Here is a 24,560-nt window from a genome sequence, read left to right on the forward strand (position 1 = left end):
TGTGGATGCCCTCAACTGCTTTAATTATGATCCATCTACTGTATTTCACAATTCTTAATTTTGACATTCACTCATGATAATTTTAAACATTTGGAATAATACTAGAAACTATTTAATGAGTCATTACTACCTTCAGTCTTTCAAGAGAACACCATTTCTGCTGACAGAGAGTAACAAAATGCAAAATCCCCCTTTGAGAAGAGTAGCAACTAAGAGAAGTTCCAATATAACACATGACATTAAGTGTAAGCTCTACTAGAAGTCAGACTCCCAGATTCTTTACACTCATATTTAAAACACATCCAGTTTACATATATACAGCCTATATTCAAACAATTTAAAGTTTGAGCTGCAAATCACCATTCTGTGCCAATTTTTTAAATAGTGTTAAACTGCGGAGGCTAGATTCTCGTTCACCATCCTTCCACAAAATAATGAGGTGGTCAGCAGAGCATGTAGCCAATCCCAGTTCACCAAAGTACAGGAACATCTGCAATGAAACAACTATTATTACCATGATGCTTGCATGAGATGGTCAACTTGCTTAATTATTTTGTGTATAGCTGGACTAAACAAATATATGTATCTGATATGGCTCTGCTTATAAACAGGAATACAAAATGACATACTGTATGTTAGAGATGCCATAAAATTGCTATACAGAAACAAATCCTTTAGTCACTTCATACTGAAAGATCTCCGTCTAAAAAAGCAGTGATAAGTAACTTAACTTACAGATAGGTAAGTTAAAGGACAGAATTCTGAAGAAACTTGTTTTAAGTCAGCAGTAGAAGAGTGAACAACTTGCACAAACTCTGATCTGGGTTCTTGGGAACAGAAGTGTTGTGTTCACTAGGTACACTGTCCCCCCTCCCCCCTACAACACAGTAGAGTTAGCAGCAGGCCTGGAAAGATCAAAGGACAAACAGCTGTGACAGACACATGCCTAGTCACACAGAGGAAGTTAAACAAGCAAGAAACATAATACTGGAGGGAAGTACAGCACCAGGGGAAGGATTTTGCAAGACCAATGGAGCTGACAAATCATGAATTAACCCCTGACTTCTGAGATCATCACAAGACTGCCTAAGATTAACCACTAACTGCAGTCCAACATGACAGCCAATGGAACCTGTGATGTCACTATGGCATACTCGCAATGCCCTAATTCTTCAGTTTGTTAAAGGGATCTGTCTAGGGGAAGCATTCAGGCCAAAGCCTACCTGCCCTGGGAATGCTCACTTAATAGCTACAGGGTTCCAGTAGACATAGTCTCCCAAGTCCTCATCTTGGCCGTCACATTTCATCACTACTCGACATTTTCTTCCTCAACAGCTCCCATATTCCCAGAGTTTAAAAAATCCCAAAATTTTCCATATGTAGAACACTGCAGGAAATCACATCCACCATCATCTCCATTACTTCTTTGCTCTGCATCTCAGCCAAGACCCAATGTATGCCTCTCACCTTCTTTGTTTTTCTTGCTGAATTACACACTAATGTCCCCTTGCTTAGAGAGCAACCTTCCAAGTGGTTAAGACCCCCCTCCAACAGTTTTTCAAAAGAAAGATGGCAGAAAGGGAAAGAGAGTCTTGAAGAAATCCCTTTAGCAGAAAGGTTCACCTTAGCTATTAAAGACCAGCTTTCAGGTTTTAGCAGCAGCAGTCTGAAATCCAGTCTGCCCCATGAATGCCTGTGAGCAAAGCTACTCCAGAACCACGCTATCCCCTTCTGGCTGCCCTTCTCCCTGCTCCTGCCAAGAACGTATGTAAAAATCCACTGTAACGAAGTGCTTTGTTACTCCAATACCTTGTGACAGAAAAGTGTGGAGGGAAAATGCCATTTAAAATGAACACCTGCTATTTTAGGCAGACAGAAGCATGGAACAATACTGGTAGTACTGCTTAAGTTAAAAGACCTCCTTAATGCTCACAGCATGGAGGGTTAAGAAATAACTCTGTGTGTTTTGGTTTCAGTTTTTTTTGTAGGAGTCCTTCTTTAGATTGTGAACTTAGATGAAATGTGGGTCATGTACACGTTCCCAGCTGTATTGTCTGCAGTCTCTAAATGAAGCCAAATACTCTGTCAGATTATCTCTAGCATTTATGTGCAAACACAGTCCTCAGGCATCAGTGAGCAAGTTGTCATTAGAATATTAAGTCAGTGTGTATACTGTTTTCACACTGCACTAAAGATACCACAAAATGTGTTCCTAGCCTCTAGAGCCAGACAGTTAAAAGTTACAGCTCAAAAAACACTGTCAAATTTATGTTACTTACTAACACTCACTTTTTCTCATTCTTACTAATGCTGACCTACCTGCACAGCTGATGAATGACCAATCAAATCACCAACCAGCTCCAAGAAATACACAGGTGTATTCTCCTGCATCTTCTTAGCAGCTTGGTTTGCCTGCTTGTTTGTCCTTCCAAATCCCCACATGTTGAAAAACCCTGAGAGGGGAAAAAAAATCTCTTATTTTGACAAAAATCACAAATATAAATTATTTCTTCTAGCTAAAGAGAGAACTACAAAAGCCACATAAAATCTAAAAGCAGGACACTCTGCATGGCAAAGACAGAAGCACTGTACTGTGCAGCTCTTTAGCATCTGGATTATTCATCTTGAGGGAAGAAGGAAATATAGCTACTTGTGCCACAATGTAATTTAGAAAACATGCTGAATTACACACTTGGATGAGACAATATACAGATTTAGGAACAAATACAAAGACTTCCTAAAAGAATGAACTGAACAGCAAAGGTACATGCAGGACAAGTTTATGCAGGTGTTTATCTTTGCTCAGCCCACCTAAATTGTTACTTGTGCAAAGAGCACAAAAATGAGGCACCAATCTCTCCTCTGTATGCTCTGCACTACAGCATCTAAGTGCTGGCTCATTGCCTCCTTCCTTCAGCAAAAACTATCAGCAAATGTGGAGTGTAAAGATAGTACTTCACATGTTCCATTTAGATTGCACAAAAGTACACAGCCACAGCACCCAGAACCGTGTAACAGTATTGACACAAGTAAGAAGGTTGGGTTCTGTTGACAACGCAGTTCAGACTTTATTCCCAATTCTTCCCTCAGTCCTATCAGCACATAAAACTAGAATTGTGCTAAATCATGGCCCTGGTTCAAGGGAGATAACTGGTGAGGTGAACAGCTTCTTAGGGGATCCCTAAAATAAAAAGAGTGCAAATCAACAGCAATATCTCCCTAAGGTTTTTTCCAAACATCTTAATTCGCTGAAGTTATAAATTTATAATGTGAAGCCAAACACCACTTGTCACTGCATAGATCAACCTGTCACCAGCAATGCTGAAGATGGAATATTCCTGAAAAAGTGTTTCTAAATCAACCTAGGCAGCAAAAATACATTTTCAAAAGTTACCAACAAGAGATGAATAGCTAGGTAAACAAGATACACCAGGAAAATTATTCACATCTTGAATAAAAAATTCCTACAGAAGAGCAATAGTGTTGCTGTTCCCAGTCCTTGACATGAACTATACTGTCCAGAGCACCTGTCAAAGGTCCCAACTGCCAGTGTGCAAGGGAGCTTGGCCAAAGAGTAGCAAGTACTACAAAGGAACTGTCATTACTCAAGCATAAGCAGGAAATACACAGGAGATGGAAGCAGGGTCAGGCCAGCTGAAAATACAGAGAGGCTGTAAGAGTAAGTAAAAATGAGACAAGGAAGGCCAAGACCCATCTGGAATTAAAACTGGCCAAGGGTGTCAAAGACAACAAGAAGGGCTTCTTCAAATACATCAAGAACAAAATGAAAACTAAGGATAATGTAGGGCTGTTCCTAAATGGAGGGAGGGACCCTGCAGGCCAGAATGCAGAGAAGTCAGGTACTTCGCTTCAGTCTTCAGTGACAAGACCAGCCCTCAGCATTCTCTGACCCAGGAGACCAGGGTAAAGGAATGTTGGAAGGAAGCCTTTCCCTTTGTCAAGGAGGATTAGGTTAGAAGCCATCTAGGCAAGCCTGACATTTCCAAGTCCATGAGCCCTGAGTGGATGCATCCACAAGTGCTCAGAGAGCTGGTGGACACCACTGCAAGGCTCCTCATGATCATCTTTAAAAGGTCGTGGAGATCAGGAGAGGTGCTGAAGACTGGAAGAAAGCAAATGGCACCCTGGTCTTCAAAAGAGAAACTACCAGCTGGTCAGCCTCACCTCAATCCCTGGGAAAGTGATGGAGCACTTAATTCTGGAGACCATCTCTATCTACCTGGATGACAAGATGGTGATCAGGAACAGGCAGCACAGGTTCAACAAAGGTAAGCCATGTTTGACTGACCTATTTGCCTTCGACAATGAAACAATTACTTGGATGGATGAGGGGAAAGTAGTGGATACTGTCTACTTGACTTCAGCAGGGATTACAACACTGTCTCCCAGAACATCCTCATAGACAAACTCAGGGATGTGGGCTGGATAAGTAGACAGTGAGGTGGATCAAGAACTGGCTGAACAACAGATCCCAGTGGCTCAAAATCAGTGGCACAGTTGGAGCCCTGTCACTGGCAGAGTCCTGCAAGGTTTAATACTGGGCCCAGAACTGTTTAACTTGTCCATTCTTGACTTGTAAAAGGTGGAATGTGTCTCCTCAGCAAATTCACTGAGAACACAACGCTGGGAGGAATGGCCAATGCTCTGGAGTGCTGTGCAGCCCTTCAGAAGGACCTCGGCAGGTTGGAGAGATGGGCAGAGAAGAACCGTCTGAAAGTCGACAAAGGCAAATGAAGGGTCCTGCACCTGGGGAGGAACAGCCTCAGGCACCTGGGGCTGATCTGCTGGGGAGCAGCTCTGTGGAAAAGAACCTGGGGGTCCCTGTGGAGAAGAACCTGGTAGACAAGAAGCTGTCCATGAGCCAGCAGTGTGTCCTTGTGACCAAGAATGCCAGTGGTATCCTGGGGGGCATTAGGAAGAGCATTGCCAGCAGGTCATGGGAGGTGATCCTGCCCCTGTACTCAGCCCTAGCAAGGTCTCCCCAGGAGCACTGTGTCCAGTTCTGGACTTCTCAGGACAAGCAAGCTGGTCAAGCAGAAGGCTGTAAAAATAATGAGAGGACTGGAGCATCTGGATAGGCTGAGGACACTGAGCCTGATCAGCCTTGAGAGGGGACCTCATCAATGCCTATCAATATCTGAAGAGAGGTATTAAGACAATGGACCAGGCTCTTCTCAGAGGTGCTGAGTAGTAGGAGAAGAGGCAATTGGCAGACACTGATGCACAGGAAGTTCCACCTGAATAAGAGGAAGAACTCCTTTACTCCTTTACAATGTTCAGTGTGAGTGACTGAACATTGGAACAGGTTGCCCAGAGGTTGTGGAGTCTCCCTCACTGGAAATACTCTAAAACCATCTGGACACAATCCTCTGCCATGTGTTCCAGGATCACCCTGTTTGAGTAGGGGGGCTGGACCACATGACTCACTGTAGAACCTTTCAACCTTACCCATTCTGTGATTCTGTGAATGTCTTTACTTGGGGAAAATGCTCCCTGTAACACAATCAACTAGCTCTGAGGACTGCAGTGCCCAGAGGCAGTATGTGAGTTTGGATACAGCTCCAAACTGTAAGTCCCAATATAATTCTAAGTTCAAAGAGGAGATGTGGAAAACACCTTTTTTTTTGCTGCCAGCTGCTTATCTGCAAGCTTTCATCACAAGGTCCTTACTCTCGTACGGTATAGAATTCAATACTGTTTGGTACAAGGAAGAAAGGATCAAGGTTTGTCAGGTCTTTTTTTTTTTTTAACTGGTTCATACAACTGTAAACTGTAAGTAAGCCTTATGGCACAGAATTGCTTCAGCTGGATCTTCTATCATCCCATATCAGATCTTGGAGTACCTGAACTCATACTCTCTTCAGCTTCCCTCCCACACCTGTAATCATCTGGTTAAACACAAGACATTATCACTCTTTACAAAGCCCGAAAGCCTCTCTATTCCTATATGTTGAATACTGAGTTTTTAAATGTTCCTTTCACTCCCCACTACTAGCAAACCTGTCGGAACTGGTTCAGCTGGCAGCTGCTGCTTTTCTCTGAGTTCCCAAATGCGCACACTGCCATCTTCTGAACAGGAGATCAGCTGCCTGTAAAAACAGTTGATAAGCAACACTAGCATGGATACTTACCTGTGCAAATCACCTTATGATGCCTCTATGAAAGAGACAGTAAGTCCCTCAGGTTCTATACAAGTTTACTATAACTCTTAAATGTAGCAGGGTGTACAGACGCTCCACAGAAAACAAAATTCATTAGTAGCAGAACAAAGTATAACAGATATTTAGAATAAGTGGAAAAAAATAAACCTTTTCAACTTCATATTGAAATCATACCACTATGTAAACCAAAACACAACCAGTCTAGACTCTGCAAACACAGTTCCTCTAACTTGTTTCTGTAAGTTTACTTTCATTAAGCAAAACCCTACTTTTCTTACAGAAAAATAATGAAAGGAAAGGTACTCTGTTTCATTACACATTTAGAACAGCTTAGCATACATGCAGTTACAAGACCAAGGCCTCAGTTTTTATCTTCTGGCAGAATTTGCCCCATTGAACAAGAACATAACGGGATCTAGTACTATTATCTATGGTATATTACAGCATATACATATATATGCAGCAACTTGTCCAAGTTGGCTGCCAAAAGTTCCAGCTAGAAATTCTGCATTAAGAAACACAAATGGCAAGTTTATTAATTTTTGTAAAAACACTTCAAGTGTTATAAAATATTTAATGAAAAATATATGCTATATGCCTTTGCTTTCTATTAGTAAAATGCCATTAAGCTACATTTTCACAATACAAACAAAAGTGCTTCATCAAACCTGATTTTGAAAATAGCTGAGGTATTTTCAACCTGTGTACCAGTCATACTGGAAATATAGGTTTTCCCACTGAATTACTATAACAAATTTTGCAAAATCAGATAACAAGCTCTACCTAATAAAAGCAGCTCAAACTGAAAATCAAGTCCCTGCCCTAGAAATCCAATGTAGCTTTGCAGTCCATATCTAGTCACCCTTCCAGGTTTTGCTTTTCTTATTGCATTAACAAAATGTACTATGTTTTTTGTACCTGTTTGGAAGCTTCTCAATGTGCAGCACAGAGGAGTCATGAGCAGTTCTCTGGCAGGCAATCACACGCTTCATTTGAAGATTATATACGTATATGCCTTTCCCAACAGCAGCAAACACACACTGGAAAGAAAATTCAATAGAACAACTTACAGAAACAGATACCGAAGGATCACCTTGCATATAATGGATTTCCAATGATACTATGACCTAGCTTGTTTCTATCCTCATGTTATTGCTTTATCCCAAACATATGAAATTGGCAAATTATAAAAAGAGAAGGATTTTTTAAAAGCAAATTTGGGATATAATCCTATATTCTAAGCAGTAATTTTATATCTGTATTTTTATCCTGTTCTTCAGAGTCTAAGCAGAAACTAAGGATACCAACCAATCAGTACACTTCTGTAATTAAATGCTCATGTTCTTACAGTAAAATAATGTCCGATGTTTTGAAAAGCCCTTCTTTTATCAAGAAAAACTACTATTATTCTTAACTAAAAACAGAGATGGATAAAGAGACCTTGCTCAAGAATTTGAGCTCTACTGAATTCAGAAAAGGAACTCTCTCATAGCAAAGTATTATGCAATACTGCATTTTGCATTCAATGCTCTTCTTCAAAAGATTGCAGGCATTCCACCTCATAACCATCATGATCCTAAGACACCAGAAACAGTTTACAGATCTTTGGACCTGGACCGCTTCATGTCTTTTGATGAACTTACAGAGGACAAGTGTACAATCCTGTGCATGTACACATGATTAGTATGCAGTACCAGAAGAGTGCAAAAGGTTTCCATTCAGTACATATTTGCAGTTTTGAACATGCCTTGTTTAGATGACAGTGTTTAGGAACATTTCCCTGAACAGCCAGTTTCCATTTACACAATCCAAACATTAATATCTGATATACAATTCACACTGCACGTCTGTCAACATTTTGTACAACTTGTAGCCTAGGGTCTTTTGACTAAAATTTCCTGTATACATTCATCAGTGTTTTGACATTGTTCAAAACTCTTTGTTCAGGTTTTTATTCTTTTTTTTCCCCTTATGTGTATCTGTTGTGGGAGTACTGAAGCTGAACAGATTTCTGATACCACCAATAGGAAATCAAGACAAAAACAAACCACTAAGCCCATTATCTTAGCTCTGCATAAGGTTCAAATTCAATGGCTTTCCACATAACTCTTCCAACTTGAGCCATATAATCTTACAGCTTTGCAAAAGATGCTCTTCATGGAGCACTCTTCTTTATTCACAAGCCCTGGCAAAATCCTGGTCATCTCAAAATCCAAGAAAATAAAACATATGAAGCATGAATTGTACAGTTCTATTAATAGGCAAGCTAAATACACATACCAAAACAGCAGATGTACTCCTTAGCACTGTTCCCTAGTTCTGAAAACTTTTATCATCCCATTTTTTTCTGAATCATATTTTGCCTACAAGCCCAGTGTCAAACTAGACAAGTGTATCTTCTCCAACTACTTAACTACTGTCTCTGGAAGACAGAGAAAACATATATTTTACACTATTTTTTAATATGAAAAGCAGTGGTCTGCTTTGAGATAGCACATAACAAAATAATATCTTAGACAAATACATTTCTGCGTCACACTTTAAGCTCCTCAAGGAGCTTTACAATACAGACAGCACTACCTCAAAAGTACCTTTGATTTTGGTATGTAATACTAGAACAACCTTTTCTTCCCATCATTCAAAACTCTCACAATTAAAAAAAAAAAATCACACCTATTTATTTATTTAGTTCAGTCTCATGAATGGAAGACAGGAGCCCCAGATTCCACATTGAATGTTTTGAAACTTCTGTCCTCCCTCAAATTCTTTCCTACTCCCTTAAAACACATCATATGTAGCTTTCAAGCATGGAATCAAAGTGTTCTGAAGCTGAATTACAGGACTTATCCTAAATAAAATTCATTTTTGGCTTATTGTAGAAATAAGCATTGATAACAAAACCACTGTATATGCCACCTTTAAGGGCAGTCACATCTTTTTAGCCCCCCAACTTCCCAAAGTATTTCTCACTCCAGTGTTTTAGGAAAGCTCTATTCAGAAAGAGGCAAATGCATCAGGTGACTGTTTGGTCCTTACCCTCTATTCAGGTTTTTCCACAGCTTTTATGTTTTTACAGCTTATATATCTGAATCCATTTCCATCAATCTCTTTCTTAATCATTCTCAATAATGGACCTACATGCCCCAAACAAAATCCCAGTGTAACTCAACAATGAAAGATCTTTTATTTTGCCACATTTAATTTTGTGAAATGTTGGTAACATTTCACAAAATTAAATATCAACCTGAGTATTTTTAGTGTTTGCTGTATGATAACTGAGTTCTAACTGAGTATTCTGACCAAGAATTTATCACTAAAGCATGACTATAGTAGACAGGATCTTGGAAACATTTGAGTATATAATTCTGGATAGTCCCCATGAACAGAAAGAGCAATACTGATTTACTAGTAAGCATAAACATATGCCTACTCTTAAACAGTACCCCATAGTATTCTCACAGTAACCTCAGCTGTAACTGCTCAAACAGGTGCATTACTGGGAAAACATTATTTCCAGAAGCTGGAATATAAAAGATGATGCCATCAAAACACACACCCATTTTTTACTTTTCTCTAGTGGTATTTCAAACAAGTAATAAATCTTTATTAGTCAAAAAGAAATGCTGCTGTGACAGTCCATTATGTTAGTTTCCATACCATCAACATATTAAACCCTTCATATAGGTCAACAGCAAATCTTTTATATAAAAACTACTGACCATATAAAATAGCTGTGCACATTTAAAAGAAGCCACTCATATCATAACAAGGAAACTGAAAATATAAACCACTCAATCTTCTGTGGTAAGATCATCCTAGCTTACTTAAAGTAATTTACTCTGAAGCTTTTTACCTCCTCATCAGATGTTAAGTGTTGAACTGAAGTTTCATGTGGGCTTTGGGATAACTTTATTTCTGGTTGTACATCTGGATGGACAGAGGAGTCCCAGAAGTTGCACTCAGATGCCAGCTTTGTCCAGTCAAGCGCATCCCAAACTATTAACTCACCTATATGAGAACCTGTCACAAAAGTCAAATCTGAAGGGAAAAAAAAACACACGTAGAAATCACATTATATTAAAAAAAAAGTTTATAAAAAGCTACAACCCTAGAAAGACAGCCCATTTATGTATAAAGCTATGTACAATGTGCAGTGCATAACTGACTGGACAAAAACCTCTCTCTTTGAGTAAATACTCATCTAATTATCTGACATAGCTCAGACAAGTGCTCATGTAAAATCAGAACCAGGAAGAAGAACGTTCACTGGCCACAGTGCACAGCAGAGTGTTGCAAAGGCAAGGAATGCCACCAGAAGTGTGTACAAATATTTGAACTTCATTTCTACATACAAAGCCCTTCTATTCCTTGGGGAAGCATCCCCCAACATCCCCCAGACACAACAAAGTACATCTTTGCCCTAAATAGAAATACTGATCACAAATTAAATGAATGAGTTAATGGCAATATTGAAGTAGCTGCTCATGACTTCGTTTATCACACATGGAAAGGAACTTCTACAACAATATTTAATGCAGGTAGCATCTTGTCTTTTTAAGCCAAACACTGCTCTCCTTTCATAATCAAACAGAAGAAAATAATGGCAACAGTTAGGCTCAGAAACATGTACCATAGAACCCAAGTTTTCTTTTTTCCAGCCTATTGTTGCCTCAGTAATACAGCCTCTTTGTGCCAGCCAGGCAGACACAGCTACAGCCAAGGATAAATAAACACTCTCTATCCCACCAGCAATACCTTCAGCAGAGCAGACAGAATTTCGGGTATTAGTTCAGTATTACCCTAATGAGCAGCATAGATCATATCAGCTTCCAGACCCTCTCTATAGAGGCTCTACATGCAGGCCCACATCTGCATACTCAGAATCTCCAGTTACCTTAGGACTACAGCTGCAAGGGACGTGGCACTGCATATCCCATTTTAAGAATAAGAAGGAACAAGACAAAAAAAGTAGCATTTTTAACTTTCACAATAGAAAGACCAAGAGTTCCATCTCCATCAATGACATTGAGTCTTCTACATTACAACTCACCCGGTTTCATTTCATTGTTAATCCATAAACAAAGAAATTGTATTTTGTCACATCACTACCTTTGCAGCTACACAAAAAGGTACATCCACTAGTTACTAAGTTTCACTCCAGTTAAAACTTTGGTTCAAATAAAAACTCCATGGGTGAAATATCCCACTGGTAACTAACAAAACCAGTAATATTAGAAAATTATTCTTACCATTAACACTGACTAATGATGAAATGTTATCCTGATGGTCAACAAGGCGCTTTACTTCAAGGATATTCCAACCTTCAGACCCATTGTTAGAAGCACTCAGCCTAAAAATTACTTCAAAGATAGAAAAATAAGTTTTTTCATTTGGAATAAGATGGAGCTATGTCTAAATAAAACAACATTTTCAGAGACACAAATTAAACATTGTGAGACCATATAAAAGCCACTTATAATCAAAAAACACGAAGCACTTACTTCAGTGTTACTATTAAGGCCTCACAAATACAGGATAAATACTTCAGCCTAGTAACTCTGATATTCAGACCACTGGTCAACAGCAGAAGTGAAAAGTATCAGACATCTTTATGGATAAGTTACTAAAAGTGAAATATGTTTTCTTGAGGACTCATCTATGTGAAACATTAATATTCAAAAACAATGAATATTAATATCCTCTAGTAAAGCAACGAATATTGTCAGAAATTAAGACTTTATTTAAATCAGTCTTGGAATTTCTTTTCTCTCTCAAGGGTACTATAAAAGCTACTCATTATAGCCTTGGATAGTTAGAGATCATCAATACCTCATACTTCAGATCCCAGGATAAGGAAGCTCTAGAGAATCTGAATATCTGAAAACTCAGGTAAGCAACCCCAGACCTTCTCCAGAAGAACAAATGTCAATCGCCATAATAAGATCTGGACAGGTGGCACTAACACTGAGGGAGCTGACAGAAGAGCTCACCAAGCCAATCTCTATCATTTATCAGTCCTTGTATACCAGGAAGGTCCCAGTCAAATAGAGGTTGGCTAATGTGATACCCATCTACACGACTGGTTGTAGGAGGACTGAGGCAACCACAGGCCTGCCAGCCTAATGCCAGTGCCAGGTAAAGTGATGAAACAAATTATCCTGAGTGTAATCACACAGCACATACAGGACAACCATGGAATCAGGCCCAGACAGCATGGGTTTAAAAAAGGCAGGTCCTGCTTGACCAACATGAGTCAGTGGGTGCCAAGGTGGCCAAGAAGGCCAGTGGCATCCTGGCCTGCATCAGCAACAGTGTGGCCAGCAGGACCAGAGCAGCAACTGTGCCCTTGTACTCCACACTGGTGAGGCCAGAACAGCCACTTGAGGCGACACCTCAAGTTCTGTGCTCAGTTCTGGGTCCCTCATGACAAGAAAGATATTGAGGTGCTGAAGTGTGTCCAAAGAACACCAACAGAGCTGGTGAAGGGTCTGGAGTACAAGTCTTATGAGACGAGAGCTTGGGTTGTTTAGCATGGAGTAAAAGGAGACCTTATCACTTCCTAAAACTACCTGAGAGGAGGTCATGCCAAAGTGGGCATTGGCCTCTTCCCACAGGCCACAAGTCACAGGAGAAAAGGAAGTGGCCTCAAGCTGTTCAAGGGGAGGTTAAGGTTGGACATCAGGAAGAATCTCTCCACTGAAAGGGTAATTAGACATTGGAATGGGTTGCCTAGGGATGGGGAGCAGTCAGCACCCCTGAAGGTGTTCAAGAAATCACTGGATATGGTACTTAGTTCTATGGTAGTTGACACGGTGGTGACTGGTCAAACCTTAGGCTCAATGATCTTGGAGGTCTTTCCCAATCTTAGTGATTCTATAATTCTAAATACAGAAACATTTTGTTTTGTATGCCATGCATATTTCCAAAAATTCTTGAGTAAGATTAGAATAGTCTCCTCTTTGTCAATGGTCAAAGAAAAAACGTTGCTGACTACACCCTAACACCATTTACTTTTCTTATACAACTTCAGCAGAGTGCTCTTCAAACATATCTCTGATAAGCAGCTCTTATGGAGGAGCATGAACACTGGAAAATGCAAGATACTCACTTAGCTCTTTGCCAACTGCTGCTGCAACACAATTTTTGGGCAATTCAACCAAAGCACTGATGCCTTTGAAAAAAGGGGGAAAAGAATATTTATTGATCACAAGAAAGCACAACAAACTGCTAATTCTTTATTAATAAAATTCTTAACAATCTACTTTCCACTAATCAAAACCAAAGTCTATTGACTTAAGTTAAATGGCATCAAAAATGAACAGTTTATCTCAAACAGAGGTAAGATCAGGAGTCTTAGTCTGAATCAAGCAGAATTCTGAACATCAAACTTGTGGTGAAGCTGAAATTAAATGATCTTTTTATTTTAAATACAATTAAGATATTTATTTTCTAATGCTGGACAGTATTAAAAACACCATGACAATTATTGCGGTTATTACTACACAGGCAGTACCAAAATCAGATACTGATACTACCTCAAGTATGCACAATTCTAAAACAACATGCAGAGCAAGAAAAAGAAGAATAAAGCATATGATAAAATGCCCAGCTTGCTATCATCTGTTTTCATCCTGCACAAAATTTCCCCACCCTTTGCCAAAGCACCATTAGAAGAAAATTCCCCAAGGAATAAGCAACCTCTTTCCCCACAAAGGAAGTCAGCGATTAGGACAGAAGAGAGGGCCCATGCCACACATTCTGTTGATTCCTTGTACCTAAGTTTCAAAAACACTCCATACTAAGCACCGCAGTCCAACTGGTATTTAGCATGATATTTCACACTGAACCAAAAGAAGTATTAATACCCTCAAGGATTTAGGAGGCTTCGCCTACCACTACTTTATTCCATGACAAAATTAAGGCCAATATCATTTCCACCTTTGAATGTGATTCACAGCTTTGTAAGCATCTTGGTAAAGTACAGCAATAACATGAAAAATTTTCTCCACATGGACTGCTTTTTATTAACAGAAAAGCATGATTGACAGTGATTTCTGATTATTATATTCTTATCGAAACATGCATTTTCTACTCAAAAGTAGTGATTCTTAACAATAAAAAAGTAACCTTTACTGCTCTGCTATTACAAATTTTCACTCTAGAAATATAATAAAACACCCACTCAATCAGACAAAAAGCCAGTCAAATGATCTGGTACATGTTACAGCAAACACATAAATCAGCATCTGAGCTCTAGCCCTGTAGTCCAAGATAATGTACTGTACTAGTTACTGAGATCTGAGATATTCTAAAATTCACACAGCACAGAACATTAAAAGTGGTCTTAGTTCAGAAACGAGAATTAAATTTGACATTAAAAAAAATAAATACATAATGTTATCATTAGAATTAAAATGAATTTGCCAAGTTGGTTTTGCATCATTATACAGATCAATTTTACTTGCACTTTAACAGCTATAATGAGTAATTTCCATTTTTACCTGCATCAGTAAGATGACTGGTCTTACACAAGAGATCTAATTTTTGGTTCCAAACACATAGATCACTCCCTCCAGACAACCATACATTGAGTCTTTGAAGAACTGTCAAACACTGCAGAACAAAAAACGATATATGTCTCCTGCAAAAGTTCTTCAGGGAATTTTTCAGTGAAATGATCATGAGCTTTAGTTAGATAAATCTGTAAGTACTATGAAATACAGTATCAAGGTCTCTGAGAAATACATATTTAATTACACACTAATATGTTAAATTTTTCATCAACAGTACGAAAACTTTAAATGTTGTAGGCTGCCTTTTCCAACACAGTAATAAAACCAAGTCACACCACTACCTTTGATCTACCTACTCTCAAAAAGAAAACTGAGGTATTAAGAGATCCAAAACAAAATTAAGAATTATGCCCACTTCTCAGCCATTATGCACCAATTCTTAAATAACATAATGTCATTCATTCTAACACACTTGCCCACATGACCCATGATCCAGATATGATAGCTTAATGTATAAAACAAAACAACAGACATTCATAGGGATTCATTCTTCAGTACCTTTACAGTAGAATGGAAACATGACACTTTTTGAACCTGTCTGCCACTAGTGCAGTCCCAAACCTGTCTTTATTCATTAAGGAAACTGAAAGGGTTCTATGTATCATAAATGAAAATGCTGTTTTGGTAACTAAATGACATATTAGGAGAGAGGTATGCAGAGACTCAGTCTCCCAAACCCTGACAGTCTTCTCAATATTCGTCCTAAATTATATATTCATAAAGGCCAAATATTTATATTCATAAAAGGCCTGTTATGGATTCATTTTTTTGTGGCAAGGGATCTATCTACATGTGAACAATAACTAGTGAAACCCCTGTGTAATCCAATTACACCCAGTGGGTATAGGTAGCCTTAAAGTTTTGAGATGGGCTATAGCCTGTGTCAGTGCTATCTTTAGAAGTAAAAGCCACAAAAGGTCCATGGAATTTTAAATTCCCTCCAGATCAAAGGATACAATAACTGTTCTATCAGCTGATGCTGTTATAATCAAATTAGTTTTTTCTTCAGCAACATCTGATGAAGAAAACGGTGCTATAGCTGTAATTTTGTGTGTGTGCCCATGAAGTTCATGAAGTTTTTCTCCAGTCTGAAAAATAAAAATATTGAAAACTAAGGTTAAAATAGGAAAATGCCTACAATAGCAGAAAATATAGGTATTAAATGACTTTTTAAAGCAAGAATTACTATGAGTTTAAAATTTCCCTTTCTAAAGAAATTTAATGATTTTCTACTTACTACCTTCAGTACTGTTCAAGACCTTAAATGAAATAACACACTATGAGTAAAGAAGTAGTACATAACGGAAATTATTCTCTGAGTAAAGAAACTCTAAAAGCCCTTAGGAACACAATTAAAACTCATTTAATTTTAAGGCAAATATTGGCTAATCATCCTTCTTAATAAATCCTACACCAATTCAGATTTGTTGACAAACCCTTAATTGAAAATTTTATTTTTTTTTAATTTTAACTATTGGAAAAACCTGACCTATATTTATGGCCAACCTCCTGCCAGATTTATTTACTATGCACATTGTCTATAGATTCAAGTGGGTGCTTTAGACAACTACAGATACTTCCACTAACATTTTAGTTAAATGCAAAAACCCTACAAACAAACATGCAGAAACAAATCGGCATTTCAAGCATAAAGCTAAAATACAGGGTAATTTTAACTGCAAATTTCTTGAGAGATGTGGATTAATATTTTAAATTAAAAGTGCAAAGATTTGCTTTAACAAACACAATAGAAGTCCTACAGAAATAGAAAATGGAACTCGGTTCATAAAGCTGGATATCCAAATGAGTTTTATGTTTACAAGCTGCTCAGAACACTGGGCATATATATACACACATGGTTTTTAATATTAAAATCCCTTTACTTTTACAAATTATACAATTATAGAATTATAAAAGGTTTTCAAAACCAGCAAAGCACTAGCGGAAACTGCTCAAAAGAAAAGTTTCAAGTCTCTCCTTCTGACCACTATAAATGTCACCGAAATTTTTCAGAAGATTTAAAAGAAAATTTACAGTCTGGAATTTTTTCTTCCTCAATTGAATGACTGATACATTGCAGATCCTTCATACTTCTTACTAAACAATGTAACTCATATACTAGACTTCCTTAACCTAGGTCTAATGTTCATCGGTTCTCTACAGTGTTGTCAATGATACGGAGAAACAGAGCAGTAGAGCAAAACAGCAGGTGTCACACTTACAGAGCACTATTTGTATGATACAACTAATGTCTTATTAAGGTTTTCAAAAGTTGTAAGACCTTTATCACAGCAAGCAATTAAGGGCATGTTCACGCATGGTATGAAATGTTTAATTCCTACTGACTTTGGTACCTTTTAAATACAATTTTGTGATAGCTCTCCATTAATCAGTCATACTAAAGAGGGATTACTAACAGAGTGACTGAAATGTATTTAAATCTTACATGTATATAAAAATCCTGGCAAAGTTGTAATCTTTCTACAAATTTGTTGAGTAACTAGTCAGCATTTCAGCATTTACAGCAAACACAGAACATACTTTCAAAGAGTAACTAAAGTCACAACTTCACACTTCTGCTTTTAAACAGAAAAACATTTTCAAACAGTAGCTCTGCAGCAATTCTTATTTATTCCACTTTTTTTGCTCCTAGACATTTTCACCTCTTCTCTACTTCTACCCTGTCCAGAGCACACAAGCCACCCCTAAAAAAGACAGCTAACCTCAGCATTCCACAGAAATATGATTCCATCATCTCCTGCAGATGCAAACCTGGAAAAAAAACAAACCAAACAAAGAACCATAACAAACTGAAAACTTCATTATAGCATAATGTAATGGAAAAACAGTCAATACTTACAGAACTAAAAATGTTTACACGATATATCAGATTCAGTCTTTAAAGAATAACCATGCATTTTAAGTCCTAATTACAGTTTCAAACTGAAATAGTGTATTTAAATAGGTGATTATCAACATATACCTAATATAAAAACAAGACTTAAGAATTCCAATAGTGTTATAAAATGTCTTCATGGGTCACCTCAGTCTTTTCCAGTCATGATCACCATCATCTATAACCTTATCTGTTTCCTGAAGGAGCAAAGAATGGTCAAATGATAAAAAAAAAAAATCTATTCTTAAAATGTGCTAGGAACTCTGTTTAATTTAATGTGTCAAAGGCTAGAGTATTACTTGCAATTTGATCTCAGTCCAGTTTTTGGAAGACTCTTGCTGAGGCTTAGCCTTCTTTAGCGATCTTCCAATCAATATGAGCCTTACTTCATGTTTAAAAAGTACAAGAACAAAGAAGAAAAAACCCCAAAAAACCAACCAGCTTTCTGTTACATTCATAGAGGATTTATTTAGTATCTTCAAAAACCAATATGAGAAAATTTTCCACTCACTGGTTTTAGCTGAGCCACTGAGAAAACAAGAAAATCCTTCTGTAAAATTCTCACTAAAATGATATTATCTAAAGACCTGAAGCGTGAAGCTTGGCTTACAATAGTTGACAAAAACCACACAATGGAATAGCTGCAGAAACTAAACAAAAACATTTCAGAAGCTTGAGTAACAATACTAGTCTTACGGAAAAGAATCAAGTGAAAAATATTATCATGTGTTTAACAATACAGAAAATACCATATTCTTGATAAACAGAATTTAGAATTACTGCCAGTAACAACTGAAACAACTCTATGAAACTCCTCAAACTCTCAGAATACTAACCAGCTATACAATTCACTCATTATCCATACACTATTTCACAACCTATCTTAAACATCACCACTAAGGCTTTAGTTTTACAATGATTATCATTATTTTAGCTTTAGTAATTTACCTGCCACCAAATAACAAACCCCAAAATGGAAAAAGACTTCTTTTTATAAGACTGCATGTGCAAGCTAAGAATACTGTGGTGTTTCTACAAAGATGAATTACACATATTTGAGAAAAACATACTTTGATAAAAGGTTATTTTACTAAGCTGTCTGGGGAAAAAAAAGACTGAAGAAACCATACAAGATTCTTCCATTTTTATATGAATCTTCTGGTGGACTACTACACAGAAAAATAAATGTTATAAAAATGCATGTAACTTTCCTGACATATATATATATATATAGAGATATATATGAGATATATAACATTTAAAATAAAAAGTGGCAAGCTAAAAATCCTCCATGGAGTCTTGTGTGGAATTTTATTTATGTATATATATAGATATATATAATATTAGAAAATAAGATTCTGTGGGCATTTCTGAACTGGAAGAGACCACTAGCAAGGTCTCTTCCAATCAATGCGCATGGGGAGGAAGAGAATCTTCAGACTCCTCCATCACAAAACACCTATAAGATATAAAACAAACTCTAGGCCATGTTAACTTCATGCAGTGTATTGATGACTATACTAGAATTTCCCTTTTGTATGTCTAATCGGTAAAAGATATAAATTACTACATCTCCTTAACAGAACTAATCTTGCCTATTACTTATGTTCTTAGACACTAACATTTTCTATTTAATTCTCCACATCAGTCAAGAGTCCTATATTTAATGACTGAATAAAGACTCTACAACCTTACTTTTAAAGCAGAAAATTATTCCCTCTCTCATAGAATTATGTTAAATTAAAGAACATGCAAGGTAAATTTAGATAAAACTAGAACAGAAACTAGTTTGTAATGTACAACTATCATAATTCATTCTCTCAGTCACACTTCCTAAGTGACAAAGGTAAACACAATTATTTCATCTTCTTAACCAGTTTTCCAGCTTTTAGATAACTCTGTCCTCAGAAGACAGATAACTCAGTCTTCAGAAGTTACAGATAGAAATTGTTATGAAATATACAGAAAGGTGCATATAGCTGAAACCTGAAGGAGAGAAACAAACGAAGTATCAGTTTCAAAGAAGTATACCAAGTTGAACCAGACCAAACTGGAAGAGACATGTAACGCAGGCATACAGTGACTTTTGAAACTAAGCAAACTAAGCAGTCATTCTGAATAAAGCAGCTAAAACTTAAAGTCTTGCAAAGCTAAAAAAATTGCATTAACCAAAGCTCAAGTGAATTTAGCACTATAGCACCAAAAGAAGTGCAACAAAAGATCAGAAAGAAAGGAAAAGCAACACCCATTGTTGAAGATGTCATGTCCAATTCTACAGCACATCTGTAGGAGTCTATTACACTCTTTCGTAGAACCACAAGGTAAAACAACAGCTATCCTCAATTCAGAAACACAGGACACATGCATCCTGTGAGAACAGCAGCAGACCGCATATTGTCCTGTAAGAATCTACGCATGTACAGAAGGCAGCACTCAGACCAGGAATAAACTGAAAAAGAACAGATGAATTAGCTAAAGGCAATTCTTACAACAAATGAAACTGTACTGAGAAATGTAACATAACGACCATTATTTTCTCATTAAAGTAAGACTTAAAAGAGAAGCCAAAAGATACAGTAACATAGCAAGAAAAGGAAGTATTCATCCCTTGACTTAACACCAGTTTTTCCAGCTCTCACCCCCAAAAGTAAAAACACAGGATTAAAATGTTACTACATTTTTACAAACATATTGCCAAGGACACTGTGAAACAACTTGAAATGGCATTTCATACCTGCAATCATCTATTTGCACTAGAAATCGTACTATATCTTGATGACCTTTCAACACAAGGAGCTCCGTGTAAGGATTCTGTATTTGTTCTTCACCAATTGTCTGTACAGAGGATTTCTAAAATTCATAAAAAAGGAAGTAAATTTATTTTGTACTAACATAATTATTTTCATCAGGTCTTTGTGATGTCTAACAGTCTACATACAGACCCATGTGCAAAGTTTCTGAAATACCATTTTGCCTTAACGAAAATCATAATAAAATATAATTTCCTGTTATTTCATATAAATAATAGCTTTCTATAGACTGTATTTTAAATTACGATATAGCATTTTCTTCTCAACAAAAACATTTTGTACCGATTTAATCACTGATACAGTGAGATGAAACCCAGCTCAATTATAAGCTGTCGTGTGAAGCCAGCTTCATGACTCAATTCACTATACATTCAGTTTTTCATTAAATTACACCTCTTACGAGATGGCTGTGAACCTCTCATATCTTTCATCTACTGTTCAATGTCAAAATCTTATATAAAGACAACATATTTAAACCAAACAAGAACAAATACTGTTCTGTTGCATAATATGTAAATCACCCACTGGTACTCTATTCACAAAATACCACAACAAACTGCTTAAAAAATATAGAGAATGATTAATCATTTTATAGAACAGCATCTGCAATTACCCCCAACTAGACTATTAATTAAAAGAACAATCAATCACTTGGAGCAAGGTGATCACTAGGCAGGGTCAATAAAATACTGCATACAGCTGCATTTTTAAGGCAGAATAGTTCTGCCAATTTCAATCATCATTTTATTTCAAGACAACCTTTTTGTAATTAAGATCTTAAACATTCTGAAACAACTTGCCAGACTTTTTTTTTAACCATCTAAACAGTGACATCACTCTCTCCCTTCTAGATTTATTTTACACAACAGTCAACAACACACTATTTCCAAGATTGTCCTTTCTTTGAGAATTTCAACAGAATGTACATTGTAAAAACAGCAACTACAGAATACTGTGCAACATCCATCACATGACAGGTAACACCACATGAAAGACAAATTTGTCATCCTCAGAAACTTGAACTTTTTCTTGCAGGATTAATAAATTATTTTCTATTACTTTGATATTGGTACTATGATATTATTCCTTGGGAATTAATAATGACATAGTTAATAAATATGGATGGAAACAAACCTGTTGTTATTTTAAAAGTGAAGAGTTCTTAATTTTAAATGAAGCCCTTGTGATTTTATATTGCTTTTGTGCTACCTGATGCAATTCACGAAGCAACTGTTCCTCATTTTGTTCAATCACATGAGAACAGCAGTTCCCCTTTAAAATAATGCAAGTAGAATCTGCATGGCTGTAATAACAAATTAAATAACTTGGAGTTCATCCATTATAAGCTAATCAAAACACTCCTTTTAAAAAATTAGAGTTCTAAAAATCCCAAGGAAATCTCAGCATACCAATACTACAGTCAGAAAACAAACATTCAGGAAACAATTTTAACACCATTCTGAAAAACTCCGAATTGGTATCATTAACATCCCAATTGTACAGTCTGATGTTGCTTCCTATTCAATACAAGATGGTGTTATTTCTTTTGAACAATATGTCTGATCTTAATTCTAACAATGCCTGTGAATACTGAAAATTACAGGGCTGACAAGGCACTTATATATGAGAACAAAATAACATCTTTTTCCCCAGAAATGTCATACAACAAGTTATGCTCTCTTCAGATATTCATTAATATTTACCCAAGTGTTGGGTTACATTAATGTTCTTTCTCTGAAGAAATCTATTTTTTATACAAACTACTAACTGGACTCTCCTGTACCAACACCAAATTTCTGGAGGTAAAATCTGGACACTGATGTTAATGGAATCTATTCCCAACATGGATACTTTTATGCAGGACTTGCAAGTAACATTACAGTAATCAGGAAAAAAAAAATTCATGTCAACCTCAAAACTTCCCAAGATGTGAAGCATTTAAAAAGTAGGATTTTCAAAAGCTATTCATGAAAAACACAGATATGAGAGCACACAGGAATACTGATCTATGGATCATGGAGCATGACAGATCAGCTCCTATAGACCACGATGCTCCTGCACTGAAGTGCTCCCACCACCAGAGCCACCATGACTGAGATAACACCATGGCTGGCCACCAACTGAAGAGATTCTGATTCCACAGTTAAAAAAAAAAATAAAGAAACAAGTAAGGAGAAATTTCCATCTCACAAACTTAGGACAGCTTTGCCAGAGGCTTCCTCTATTCACCCAGTGCAATGCCACTCTAACACACCTGCCTGAAGTCACAGCACAGGAAACAAGCACTGTAAGTCCATAGCCCACACACTGCTGTGGGCTTTCCTACCTATTGAAGAACTAATGGTGATGAAGATTATTAAATGAAACAATATTACACCATGCAGGAGGGGGAAAGTCTAGGGACTAACCCTCAGGAATACTTGTTCTTCAGATTTTCAGCTGAGAAGCAAAATTAGTACTATTGTTCCACAACTCTGTGAGAGTAAAACAATGAGAACAAAAGTCCTGTGGATTGGATTTAACTGAAGCATTAATGGCAGAATGGAAGAAGTGGGCCACACCTTGATTTATGCTCATGCTTTATTAAATCACAGGATATAAACCAAAGCTGAAGTCAAACTTTGAGGGACACACAATAATGCGGTTTTCTAGCGCATCTTAGAAAACTGCATCGTATTTCCTATCCTCCTTCTAAAAACAACTGCACACAAACCTGCAAATGTGACTGCATCCAACTGGCATTTTGACTGATGACAAAAGTCAGAGGTATTTCCACACATCATCATTCCAACCTGGTGCAGACCCAAATTAAGTACTGACCTTTAAAGTAAACCATAATATTGGCATAACTTGCTCATGAACAGCAGCTGAAAAATAATTATTTCCTCATACATGCCTAGATTACAAAAGCACTAAGCGCATGGAGCACAGCAATACTTTTAATTAACTCTTGTTAAATCCATGCTGAGAACTACAGCAGACTCAGAGACACGAAAATTCCAGAAATTTCTCCGTCTAATCCAGTAACATCACTCTTAATCTGAGCAGCAGCAAGGATGTCACTGTAGAGTACACTCCACAACAAGGCATATTTCATGGATGAGGTACTAAGAAGAAATGCTGATAAACTACTACAAACTACTGTGACACATAAATAACAACTTACTGCCTATAACTTACATTATCGACCTCAGAGTCCTGAAAGCAGAACTTGCAAGAACTGCATGAGAGCTACATACCATAACTCCCGCAAAGAAGGAGCTTAGCTCGGTCGTTCTGCTGTTCACAGAATCAATTAGGTTTGAAAAGACGCCTGAGAACGAGCCCAGCCTATGATAAACACCACCTTGTCAATTAGACCACGGCACTAAGTGCCAAGTCCAGTCCTTAAACACTTCGAAGGATGGCGATCCCACTACCTCCCTGAGCACTCCACTCCAATATCCAATCACTCCTTCTGTGAAGAAATTGTTTCTGATGCTCAGCCTGAATCTCCCCTGGCGCGGTTTGAGACTGTGGCCTCATCCTGTCACTGGTTGCTTGGGACGAGACACCAACCCCCAGGGCTACTCCCTCTTTTCAGGTAGTTGGAGAGAGGGACAATATCTCTCCTGAGCCTCCCTGTTCCCAGTATAAAACCAACCGAGCTCCCTCAACTACTCCACACAGGACTTGTGGTCCAAACCCGGCACCATCTCTGTTCCCCTTCTCCCGACACGTTCCAGCACCTCAATGTCCTCCTTGAACTCAAGTGCCCAAACCTAGACGAAAGCCTTGAGGTTCGTCTCTGTGCTTTCCCAGCTCCCCTGCTTCTCTTCGAGGACACCCGCAATCCGTTCTGTCAGTCCGACTGCCTCGCAGGCCGAGACTCGGCCCGGAGCACGGCGCATCCCGGGGCCAAGACCCACCCAGCGGGAAAGGCCACGGCCCAGCGCATCCCGACCTCACGGCACCACCAGCCCCAAGCGCAGGGCTCCGCAGAGAGCCGTCTCACCTCGGCCAAGCCCTGCGGCTCCCGGCCGCCGCCGATCAGCCAGCGCAGCATGGAGAGCGGGCGCGGGGCCGGTGCGGGCCCTCCTGCGGCACCCCCGGGGCGGCA

General features: G+C 38.0%; 1 protein-coding gene across 1 annotated transcript; it reads right to left on the reverse strand.

The window, feature by feature from the left end:
• Nucleotides 1–24,560, reverse strand: WDR41 (WD repeat domain 41). Its single transcript, XM_054290089.1, has 13 exons — nucleotides 24,456–24,560; nucleotides 20,386–20,501; nucleotides 17,479–17,527; nucleotides 15,712–15,843; nucleotides 15,254–15,316; nucleotides 14,684–14,795; nucleotides 13,291–13,353; nucleotides 11,432–11,542; nucleotides 10,036–10,220; nucleotides 7,101–7,222; nucleotides 6,022–6,110; nucleotides 2,320–2,453; nucleotides 1–490 (listed from the first exon to the last, which is right to left on the reverse strand). Exons 1-13 carry the CDS (start codon nucleotides 24,504–24,506, stop codon nucleotides 338–340), a joined length of 1,380 nt encoding a protein of 459 aa, XP_054146064.1. The 5' UTR covers nucleotides 24,507–24,560; the 3' UTR covers nucleotides 1–337.

Source organism: Melozone crissalis, unplaced genomic scaffold, assembly GCF_028551555.1.
Source record: "Melozone crissalis strain CALT ecotype California unplaced genomic scaffold, PUWL_Pcris_2 ptg000005l_1, whole genome shotgun sequence".
NCBI lineage: Eukaryota > Metazoa > Chordata > Aves > Passeriformes > Passerellidae > Melozone > Melozone crissalis.